General features: G+C 51.9%; 1 protein-coding gene across 1 annotated transcript in view; it reads left to right on the top strand.

Annotated features, from left to right (window-relative positions):
* LOC135536526 (amyloid beta precursor protein binding family B member 2-like) overlaps window positions 1–12,585 on the top strand; it is a 60,137-nt gene that overhangs the window by 23,651 nt on the left and 23,901 nt on the right. Inside the window, exons 6-9 of the mRNA XM_064962834.1 lie at window positions 7,143–7,194; window positions 9,068–9,214; window positions 9,624–9,760; window positions 11,626–11,740. Coding sequence (XP_064818906.1) covers window positions 7,143–7,194; window positions 9,068–9,214; window positions 9,624–9,760; window positions 11,626–11,740 — 451 coding nt within the window. The remainder of the gene's footprint in view (window positions 1–7,142; window positions 7,195–9,067; window positions 9,215–9,623; window positions 9,761–11,625; window positions 11,741–12,585) is intronic.

A 12,585-nucleotide genomic window follows, 5' to 3' on the forward strand; every position in this document is an offset into this window, starting at 1 on the left:
ACCATGTGACCTCTGTCCCTTCCTGACCATGTGACCTCTGTCCCTTCCTGACCATGTGATCTCTGTCCCTTCCTGACCATGTGACCTCTGTCCCTTCCTGACCATGTGACCTCTGTCCCTTCCTGACCATGTGACCTCTGTCCCTTCCTGACCATGTGACCTCTGTCCCTTCCTGACCATGTGACCTCTGTCCCTTCCTGACCATGTGACCTCTGTCCCTTCCTGACCATGTGATGTGATCTCTGTCCCTTCCTGACCATGTGATCTCTGTCCCTTCCTGACCATGTGATCTCTGTCCCTTCCTGACCATGTGACCTCTGTCCCTTCCTGACCATGTGACCTCTGTCCCTTCCTGACCATGTGACCTCTGTCCCTTCCTGACCATGTGACCTCTGTCCCTTCCTGACCATGTGACCTCTGTCCCTTCCTGACCATGTGACCTCTGTCCCTTCCTGACCATGTGACCTCTGTCCCTTCCTGACCATGTGACCTCTGTCCCTTCCTGACCATGTGATCTCTGTCCCTTCCTGACCATGTGACCTCTGTCCCTTCCTGACCATGTGACCTCTGTCCCTTCCTGACCATGTGACCTCTGTCCCTTCCTGACCATGTGACCTCTGTCCCTTCCTGACCATGTGATCTCTGTCCCTTCCTGACCATGTGACCTCTGTCCCTTCCTGACCATGTGACCTCTGTCCCTTCCTGACCATGTGACCTCTGTCCCTTCCTGACCATGTGACCTCTGTCCCTTCCTGACCATGTGACCTCTGTCCCTTCCTTCCTGACCATGTGACCTCTGTCCCTTCCTGACCATGTGACCTCTGTCCCTTCCTGACCATGTGATCTCTGTCCCTTCCTGACCATGTGACCTCTGTCCCTTCCTGACCATGTGATCTCTGTCCCTTCCTGACCATGTGATCTCTGTCCCTTCCTGACCATGTGATCTCTGTCCCTTCCTGACCATGTGACCTCTGTCCCTTCCTGACCATGTGACCTCTGTCCCTTCCTGACCATGTGATCTCTGTCCCTTCCTGACCATGTGACCTCTGTCCCTTCCTGACCATGTGACCTCTGTCCCTTCCTGACCATGTGACCTCTGTCCCTTCCTGACCATGTGATCTCTGTCCCTTCCTGACCATGTGACCTCTGTCCCTTCCTGACCATGTGACCTCTGTCCCTTCCTGACCATGTGACCTCTGTCCCTTCCTGACCATGTGACCTCTGTCCCTTCCTGACCATGTGATCTCTGTCCCTTCCTGACCATGTGATCTCTGTCCCTTCCTGACCATGTGACCTCTGTCCCTTCCTGACCATGTGACCTCTGTCCCTTCCTGACCATGTGACCTCTGTCCCTTCCTGACCATGTGACCTCTGTCCCTTCCTGACCATGTGACCTCTGTCCCTTCCTGACCATGTGACCTCTGTCCCTTCCTGACCATGTGACCTCTGTCCCTTCCTGACCATGTGATCTCTGTCCCTTCCTGACCATGTGACCATGTCTGTCCCTTCCTGACCATGTGACCCTTCCTGTGTGACCTCTGTCCCTTCCTGACCATGTGACCTCTGTCCCTTCCTGACCATGTGACTGTCCCTTCCTGACCATGTGACCTCTGTCCCTTCCTGACCATGTGACCTCTGTCCCTTCCTGACCATGTGACCTCTGTCCCTTCCTGACCATGTGACCTCTGTCCCTTCCTGACCATGTGATCTCTGTCCCTTCCTGACCATGTGATCTCTGTCCCTTCCTGACCATGTGACCTCTGTCCCTTCCTGACCATGTGACCTCTGTCCCTTCCTGACCATGTGATCCCTTCCTGACCATCCTCTGTCCTTCCTGACCATGTGACCTCTGTCCCTTCCTGACCATGTGATCTGTCTTCCTGACCATGTGATCTCTGTCCCTTCCTGACCATGTGATCTCTGTCCCTTCCTGACCATGTGACCTCTGTCCCTTCCTGACCATGTGATCTCTGTCCCTTCCTGACCATGTGACCTCTGTCCCTTCCTGACCATGTGACCTCTGTCCCTTCCTGACCATGTGATCTCTGTCCCTTCCTGACCATGTGATCTCTGTCCCTTCCTGACCATGTGATCTCTGTCCCTTCCTGACCATGTGATCTCTGTCCCTTCCTGACCATGTGATCTCTGTCCCTTCCTGACCATGTGACTGTCCCCCTGACCATGTGACCTTGTCCCTTCCTGACCATGTGACCTCTGTCCCTTCCTGACCATGTGACTCTGTCCCAGACCATGTAGACCTTGTCCCTTCCTGACCATGTGACCCCCCTTCCTGACCATGTGACCTCTGTCCCTTCCTGAACCAGTAGACCTGTCCCTGTCTATGTGACCTCTGTCCCTTCCTGACCATGTGTGACCATGTGACCCTGTCCCTTCCTGACCATGTGACCTCTGTCCCTTCCTGACTGACTAAACCCTTCCTGAACCAGTGACCTTGTCCCTTCCTGACCATGTGACCAATAACCCTTCCTGACCATGTACTAAACCCAGAACCAGTAGACCTTGTCTTCCTGACCATGTGACCAATAACCCTTCCTGACCATACTAAACCCAGAACCAGTAGACCTTGTCCCTAGTGACCTGTGACCAATAACCCCCCCCTTCCTGACCATGTGACCTCTGTCCCTTCCTGACTGAGTAAACCCAGAACCAGTAGACCTTGTCTTCCTGTGTGAGTGACCAATAACCCTTCCTGACCACTACTAAACCCAGAACCATGTGACCTTGTCCCTTCCTGAGGTGTGACCATGTAACCCCCTTCCTACTAAACCCAGAACCAGTAGACCTTGTCCCTTCCTGGTGTGACCAATAACCCCCCTGACCATGTGACTAAACCCAGAACCAGTAGACCTTGTCTACCATGGTGTGACCATGTGACCCCCTTCCTACCAAACCCAGAACCAGTAGACCTTCCTGACCATGTGACTCTGTCCCTTCCTGACCATGTGATCTCTGTTTCCTCCATCCCTGTCCCTTCCTGACCATGTGACCTCTGTCCCTTCCTGACCATGTGATCTCTGTCCCTTCCTGACCATGTGACCTCTGTCCCTTCCTGACCATGTGATCTCTGTCCCTTCCTGACCATGTGACCTCTGTCCCTTCCTGACCATGTGAGCTCTGTCCCTTCCTGACCATGTGATCTCTGTCCCTTCCTGACCATGTGACCTCTGTCCCTTCCCTGACCATGTGATCTGTCCCTTCCTACCATGTGACTTTGTCCCTTCCTGACCATGTGACCTCTGTCCCTTCCTGACCATGTGACCTCTGTCCCTTCCTGACCATGTGACTCTGTCCCTTCCTGACCATGTGATTCTGTCCCTTCCTGACCATGTGACTGTCCCTTCCTGACCATGTGACCTCTGTCCCTTCCTACCTGTGACTGTCCCTTCCTGACCATGTGACCTCTGTCCCTTCCTGACCATGTGATTCTATCCCTTCCTGACCATGTGATCTCTGTCCCTTCCTGACCATGTGACCTCTGTCCCTTCCTGACCATGGACCTCTGTCCCTTCCTGACCATCTGTCCCTTCCTGACCATGTGATCTCTGTCCCTTCCTGACCATGTGACCTCTGTCCCTTCCTGACCATGTGATCTCTGTCCCTTCCTGACCATGTGACCTCTGTCCCTTCCTGACCATGTGACTCTGTTTCCTGACCATGTGACCTCTGTCCCTTCCTGACCTGTGATCTCTGTCCCTTCCTGACCATGTGATCTCTGTCCCTTCCTGACCATGTGACCTCTGTCTTCCTGACCATGTGATCTCTGTCCCTCCTGACCATGTGACCTCTGTCCCTTCCTGACCATGTGACCTCTGTCCTTCCTGACCATGTGACCTCTGTCCCTTCCTGACCATGTGACCTCTGTCCCTTCCTGACCATGTGACCTCTGTCCCTTCCTGACCATGTGATCTCTGTCCCTTCCTGACCATGTGACTCTGTCCCTCACCATGTGACCTCTGTCCCTTCCTGACCATGTGACTCTGTCCCTTCCTGACCATGTGATCTCTGTCCCTTCCTGACCATGTGACCTCTGTCCCTTCCTGACCATGTGACCTCTGTCCCTTCCTGACCATGTGACCTCTGTCCCTTCCTGACCATGTGACCTCTGTCCACCATGTGACCTCTGTCCCTTCCTGACCATGTGACCTCTGTCTCTTCCTGACCATGTGACCTCTGTCCCTTCCTGACCATGTGACCTCTGTCCCTTCCTGACCATGTGACCTCTGTCCCTTCCTGACCATGTGACCTCTGTCCCTTCCTGACCATGTGACCTCTGTCCCTTCCTGACCATGTGACCTCTGTCCCTTCCTGACCATGTGACCCCTGTCTTCCTGAATGTGACCTCTGTCCCTTCCTGACCATGTGACCTCTGTCCCTTCCTGACCATGTGACCTCTGTCCCTTCCTGACCATGTGACCTCTGTCCCTTCCTGACCATGTGACCTCTGTCCCTTCCTGACCATGTGACCTCTGTCCCTTCCTGACCAGTGAGTCCCTTCCTGACCATGTGACCTCTGTCCCTTCCTGACCATGACCTCTGTCCCTTCCTGACCAGTGACCTGTCCCTTCCTGACCATGTGACCACCATACCCTTCCTGACCATGTGACAGACCCTTCCCTGACCAGACAGTCCTTCCTGACCATGACAGTCCCTTCCTGACCATGTGACAGTCCCTTCCTGACCAGTGATCTGTCCCTTCCTGACCATGTGACAGACCATGTGAGTCCCTTCCTGACCATGTGATCTTGTCCCTTCCTGACCATGTGACAGACAGACCATGTGATCAGTCAGACCAGACAGTCAGACCAGTGATCAGACCTTCCTGACCATGTGAATACACCCCCCACTTCTAAACCCAGAACCAGTACACCTTGACTAGACAGACACTACTGACCCAGACCAGTACACCTTGTCAGGTGTGACCAGACACTACTAAACCCAGAACCAGACACCTTGTCTAGGTGTGACCAATACACAGACTAAACCCAGAACCAGTAGACCTTGTCAGGTGTGACCAATAACACTACAAACCCAGAACCAGTAGACCTTGACAGGTGTGACCAATAACCCCCACAGAAACCCAGAACCAGTACACCTTGAGGACCAATAACCCCCCCACTACAAACCCAGAACAGACAGACCTTGACAGACAGACAGAACAGACAAACAGAACCAGACAGACAGGTGTGACCAATAACACAGACAAACAGACCAGACAGACAGTCAGGTGTGACCATAACACAGACAGACCCAGAACCAGTAGACCTTGTCTAGGTGTGACCAGAACCCCCACTACTAAACAGACAGAACCAGTAGACAGAGGACCATAACACCCACTAGAAACCCAGAACCAGTAGACCTTGTCTAGACAGACAGACAAGGAACTACTAAACCCAGAACCAGTACAGACACACAGACCCCCACTACAGACAGAACCAGTACAGACAGACAGACAGAAACCCAGAACAGTAGACCTTGTCTACACAGACAGACAGACACACAGACCACACACTACAAACCCAGAACCAGTAGACCTCTGACAGGTGTGACCATAACACAGACAGACAGAACCAGACAGAGGACCATAACACAGACAAACAGAACAGACAGACAGAGTGAATACACAGACAGACAGACAGACTAGACCAGACAGACAAACAGAACCAGTACAGTCAGGTGTGACAGAACAGACAAACCCAGACAGACAGAGGTGTGACCAATAACCCCCCACTGAATACACACTACTAAACAGAACAGACAGTCAAACAGAGGAATACTACTAAACAGAACAGACAGACAGTCAGGTGTGACCAATAACAGACTAAACCCAGAACCAGTAGAGACTTGTCCTGTCTCTCTCTTTCCCATCCCCCCACCACTCTGTTGGTGTGTGTGTGTGTGTGTGTGTGTGTGTGTGTGTGTGTGTGTGTGTGTGTGTGTGTGTGTGTGTGTGTGTGTGTGTGTGTGTGTGTGTAGACAGACAGACAGACAGACAGACAGTACAGACAGACAGACAGACAGTCAGGGTTCAGGGTTCTATCTGTCTGGGTTCAGTCAGACATCTGTCTGAGTTCAGTCTGACAGGGTTCTATCTGGAATATCTGTCAGGGTTCTATCTGTCAGACATCTGTCTGGGTTCAGGGTTCTATCTGTCTGAGGGTTCTATCTGTCTGACAGGGTTCTATCTGTCTGACTATCTGTCTGACAGGGTTCTATCAGTCACAGACTATCTGTCTGGGTTCAGGTTCAGGGAGGGTTCTATCTGTCTGAGTACACAGACAGACAGTCAGGGTTCTAGTCAGGGTTCAGTCTGACAGACAGACAGACAGTCAGGGTTCATCTGACAGACATCTGTCTGGGTTCAGGGTTCTACTGTCAGGGTTCAGACAGGGTTCATCTGTCAGGGTTCATCTGTCTGGGTTCAGGGTTCTATCTGTCTGGGTTCAGGAATACACAGGGTTCTACAGTCAGGGTTCTATCTGTCTGGGTTCAGGGTTCTATCTGTCTGGGTTCAGGGTTCTATCTGTCTGGGTTCAGGGTTCATCTGTCTGGGTTCAGGGTTCTATCTGTCTGGGTTCTATCTGTCTGGGTTCAGGGTTCTATCTGTCTGGGTTCAGGGTTCATCTGTCTGGGTTCAGGGTTCTATCTGTCTGGGTTCAGGGTTCATCTGTCTGGGTTCAGGGTTCATCTGTCTATCTGTCTGTCTGGCTAATTGGCTGGCTGGCTGTCTCTGTCTGATGATGTAATGAGTGAGCATGATGTCATATCAGTGCACAGACCTGCAGGCAGCCACAACCCTGACCCCAGCTTGAAGGAGTTTGAGGGAGCAGACAGATATGCAGACGGTAACACACACACAGACACACACACAGACACACACACACACACAGACAGACAGACAGACAGACAGACCACCTACCTACCTACCTACCTACCTCCCTCCCTCCCTCCCTCCCTCCCTCCCTCCCTCCCTCCCTCCCTCCCTCCCTCCCTCCCTCCCTCTATAAAAGGTGATATGGTTGCGTACCCAAAGGCAGGAGGATACTGCGAGCCACACAGTCACAGGTTCTTATTCTTCTGTCTCCCATCCCTCCCCCCATTCCTCCCCCCCCATCCCCCCCCAGGATCCCTCTCCCACTGAAAGAGGAGGAGTCTAACAGTGACCCTGAGGCCAAGGTGAGAGGCCCACCACGTGTGCCCATCTGTCTGTGTGTGTATCGCTGTTGTGATGCTGTGTGTGTAGAGAGAGAGAAAGAGAGACAGAGAAAGACAGAGAAAGACAGAGAAAGACAGAGAGAGAGACAGAGACACACAGAGAGAGAGAGAGAGAGAGAGAGAAAGACAGAGAGAGAGACAGAGACACACAGAGAGAGAGAGAGAGAGAGAGAGAGAGAGAGAGAGAGAGAGAGAGAGACATGTCAGTGTGGGCTGTCTGAGAGCTGTACAACACTGCCCCTCTGTGGACAGACTGAGAACTGCACTGCTGCTATGATCTATAGGTCTCTCTCTCTCTTTTAGCAAATTAACAGTAAACATGACACTCACAGAAGTTTCACTAGAAAACAGACATTTTAAATATATTACTGTCTATGTACAGTGTTGTAACAATGTGTGGAAGGTTTGGAAATCGCTTCCTTTTAGTTGGTTGTAGAATTTAACGACTCATTTCTGGATTTTGATAATTAGTGGGTATCGGCCAAATTCTGCTCTGTATTATTTGGTATTTTACGTTATACACAGAGGACATTTTTGCAGAATTCTCAATTTGATCTCTCTCTCATTTAGCAGACGCTCTTATCCAGAGCGACTTACAAGTTAATTTTTACCTTTTTTTTATTTAACCAGGCAAGTCAGTTAAGAACACATTCTTATTTTTCAATGACGGCCTGGGAACAGTGGGTTAACTGCCTGTTCAGGGGCAGAACGACAGATTTGTACCTTGTCGGCTCGGGGGTTTGAACTCACAACCTTCCGGTTACTAGTCCAACGCTCTAACCACTAGGCTACCCTGCCGCCCCGATGAATAGACTGCTGAAAATGAGCTTTCCCTCCCCCCCTCCTCCCCCTCTCCCCCCTCCTTCTCCCCCTCCTCTCTCTCTCTGTGTTCAGTCAAAGGTTATGTAGAGTTCAGTCTGTCTACCTCTTCCATTAGAACCATCCATCCCTCATCCCTCCATCCCTCATCCCTCCATCCTTCCATCCCTCATCCCTCCATCCCTCATCCCTCCATCCTTCCATCCCTCATCCCTCCATCCTTCCATCCCTCCATCCCTCATCCCTCATCCCTCCATCCCTCATCCCTCCATCCTTCCATCCCTCATCCCTCCATCCCTCCATCCCTCATCCCTCATCCCTCCATCCTTCCATCCCTCCATCCCTCCATCCTTCTCCATCCTTCCATCCCTCCATCCCTCATCCATCCCTCCATCCCTCATCCCTCCATCCCTCCCTCCATCATCCCTCCATCCTTCCATCCCTCCATCCTTCCATCCCTCATCCCTCCATCCCTCATCCCTCCATCCCTCATCCCTCCATCCCTCATCCCTCATCCCTCATCCTTCCATCCCTCATCCCTCCATCCCTCATCCCTCATCCCTCCATCCCTCCATCCCTCATCCCATCCATCCCTCCATCCCTCATCCCTCCATCCTTCCATCCCTCCATCCTTCCATCCCTCATCCCTCCATCCCTCATCCCTCCATCCTCATCCCTCATCATCCCTCATCCCTCCATCCCTCATCCCTCCATCCTTCCATCCTTCCATCCCTCATCCCTCCATCCTCCATCCCTCATCCATCCTTCCATCCCTCATCCCTCCATCCCTCCATCCCTCCATCCTCCATCCCTCATACCTCCATCCCTCATCCCTCCATCCCTCATCCCTCCATCCCTCATCCCTCCATCCCTCATCCCTCCATCCTTCCATCCTCATCCCTCCATCCCTCATCCCTCCATCCCTCATCCCTCCATCCTTCCACCTTACCATACAATCTAATAATTGTGTGTGTGTATGTGTAACCTGCGTCTGTCTGTGTGTGTGTGTGTGTAGTGTTTTGCGGTGCAGTCTCTGGGTTGGGTAGAGATGGCAGAAGAGGACCTGTCGCCAGGGAAGAGTAGCGTTGCCGTTAACAACTGTATCCGACAGCTATCCTACTGCAAGAGCAACATCAGAGACTCGGTCGGCATCTGGGGAGAGGTGAGAGAGAGCAGGAGATAAGGATGGAGGGAAGAAAGAGGAGGAGATAAGGAAGAAAGAGGAGGAGAGATGTGCTATTTCAGAGTGAGAGTGAGAGTGAGAGTGAGAGTGAGAGTGAGAGTGTGAGAGTGAGAGAGTGAGAGAGAGAGAGAGAGAGAGAGAGTGTGAGAGAGAGAGAGAGAGAGAGAGAGAGAGAGAGAGAGAGAGAGAGAGAGAGGTATTTCAGAGTGTTGATGTCTTCACAATTATTCTGCAATATAGTAAAAAATGTATGTGTGTGTGTGTGTGTGTGTCTGGGTGTGTGTGTGTGTGTCTGGGTGTGTGTGTGTGTGTCTGGGTGTGTGTGTGTGTGTCTGGGTGTGTGTGTGTGTGTGTCTGGGTGTGTGTGTGTGTGTCTGGGTGTGTGCAGGGTCAGGACATGTATCTGGTTCTGGTGAACAACATGTTGAACCTGGTTGATCCTACGGACCGTTGTCTTGGCAACGTGCTTCATTCTCAGCCAATAGCAAGCATTCGTGTCTGGGGGGTCGGACGTGACAATGTCAGGTGAGTCACCATGACGAACACACACACACACAACGATGAGCCAGCCTACAGGGAGGAGGTCAGAGACCTGGCAGTGTGTTACCAGGACAACAACCTCTCAACTCAACGTGAGCGATACAGGAGATGATCGTGGACTAAAGGAAAAGGAGGGACGAACAGGCATTGATGGGGTTGAAGTGGAGCTTGAGAGTTTCAAGTTCCTTGGTGTCCACATCTCTAACAAACTATCATGGTCCAAACACACCAAGAGGGCACTACAACACCTATTCCCCCTCAGGAGACTGAAAAGATTTGGCATGGGTCCTCAGATCCTCAAAAGGTTTTACAGCTGCACCATCGAGAGCATCACCACCTGCTCTGCATCTGACCGCAAGGCGCAACAGAGGGTACTGTGTACGGCCCAGTACATCACTGGGGCCAAGCTTCCTGTCATACAGGACCTCTATACCAGGCGGTGTCAGAGGAAGGTCCTAAGAAATTGCCAAAGACTCCAGCCACCCTGTTCTCTCTGCTACTGCACGGCAAGCGGTACCGGAGGGCCAAGTCTAGGTCCAAGAAGCTTCCCATAAGACTCCTGAACTAATGGCTACCCAGACTATTTGCATTGACCCCCCTCCACATTGACTCTGTACCGTAATACCCTGTATATAGTCTCCACATTGACTCTGTACTGGTACCCCTGTATATAGCCTCCACATTGACTCTGTACCGGTACCCCCTGTATATAGCCTCCACATTGACTCTGTACCGGTACCCCCTGTATATAGCCTCCACATTGACTCTGTACCGTAATACCCTGTATATAGTCTCCACATTGACTCTGTACTGGTACCCCCTGTATATAGCCTCCACATTGACTCTGTACTGGTACCCCTGTATATAGCCTCCACATTGACTCTGTACCATAATACCCTGTATATAGTCTCCACATTGACTCTGTACTGGTACCCCCCTGTATATAGCCTCCACATTGACTCTGTACTGGTACCCCCTGTATATAGCCTCCACATTGACTCTGTACCGTAACACCCTGTATATAGTCTCCACATTGACTCTGTACCGTAACACCCTGTATATAGTCTCCACATTGACTCTGTACCGTAACACCCTGTATATAGTCTCCACATTGACTCTGTACCGTAACACCCTGTATATAGTCTCCACATTGACTCTGTACCGTAATACCCTGTATATAGCCTCCACATTTCTCTCCTCCTCCTCCTCTCCTCGTCTCCTCTACTCCTTTCCTCCACCTCTCTTTAATTAACTCCTCCTCTCCTGTCCCTGTCTCCTCTCCTCCTCTCCTCCTCTCCTCCTCTCCTCCACCTCTCTTTAACTATCTCCTCCTCTCCTCCGTTGCTTCCCTGGACTCAGAGAGAGGTAAACATGTTCTTGTTCTCCCCCTATATTTCTCCTCCTCTCCTCTCCACTGTTAACCCTCTCCTCCTCTGTTAACCCTCTCCTCTCCTCCTCTGTTAACCCTCTCCTCCTCTGTTAACCCTCTCCTCTCATCCTCTGTTAACCCTCTCCTCTCCTCCTCTGTTAACCCTCTCCTCCTCTGTTAACCCTCTCCTCTCATCCTCTGTTAACCCTCTCCTCTCCTCCTCCCTCTCCTCCTCCCTCTCCTCCTCTGTTAACCCTCTCATCCTCTGTTAACCCTCTCCTCCTCTGTTAACCCTCTCCTCCTCTGTTAGCCCTTTCCTCCTCTGTTAACCCTCTCCTCCTCTGTTAACCCTCTCCTCTCCTCCTCCCTCTCCTCCTCTGTTAACCCTCTCATTCTCTGTTAACCCTCTCCCCTCCTCCTCCCTCTCCTCTCCTCTCCTCCTCCCTCTCCTTCTCTGTTAACCCTCTCCTCTCCTCCCCAGGGACTTTGCGTACGTAGCGAGGGATAAGGACACCAGGATTCTGAAGTGTCATGTGTTCCGTTGTGACACTCCAGCTAAAGCCATCGCTACCAGCCTCCACCTCATCTGCTCTAGGGTGAGTAACCTCCACCCTACTCCCTGTACCCTATACCCTGTACCCTAAAGCCATCGCTACCAGCCTCCACCTCATCTGCTCTAGGGTGAGTAACCTCCACCCTACTCCCTGTACCCTATACCCTGTACCCTAAAGCCATCGCTACCAGCCTCCACCTCATCTGCTCTAGGGTGAGTAACCTCCACCCTACTCCCTGTACCCTATACCCTGTACCCTAAAGCCATCGCTACCAGCCTCCACCTCATCTGCTCTAGGGTGAGTAACCTCCACCCTACTCCCTGTACCCTATACCCTGTACCCTAAAGCCATCGCTACCAGCCTCCACCTCATCTGCTCTAGGGTGAGTAACCTACCCCCTACTCCCTGTACCCTACAACCTATACCCTATACCCTGTACCCTATACTATACACCCCGAATCAAATTTATGTAGCCCTTCGTACATCAGCTGATATCTCAAAGTGCTGTACAGAAACCCAGCCTAAAACCCCAAACAGCAAGCAATGCAGGTGTAGAAGCACGGTGGCTAGGAAAAACTCCCTAGAAAGGCCAAAACCTAGGAAGAAACCTAGAGAGGAACCAGGCTATGAGGGGTGGCCAGTCCTCTTCTGGCTGTGCCGGGTGGAGATTAGAAACCTAGAGAGGAACCAGGCTATGTGGGGTGGCCAGACCTCTTCTGGCTGTGCCGGGTGGAGATTATAACAGAGCATGGCCAAGATGTTCAAATGTTCATAAATGACCAGCATGATCGAATAATAATAAGGCAGAACAGTTGAAACTGGAGCAGCAGCACGGCCAGGTGGACAGGGGAGAGCAAGGAGTCATCATGTCAGGTAGTCCTGGAGCA

Source organism: Oncorhynchus masou, unplaced genomic scaffold, assembly GCF_036934945.1.
Source record: "Oncorhynchus masou masou isolate Uvic2021 unplaced genomic scaffold, UVic_Omas_1.1 unplaced_scaffold_628, whole genome shotgun sequence".
In the NCBI taxonomy this organism is placed as follows: domain Eukaryota; kingdom Metazoa; phylum Chordata; class Actinopteri; order Salmoniformes; family Salmonidae; genus Oncorhynchus; species Oncorhynchus masou.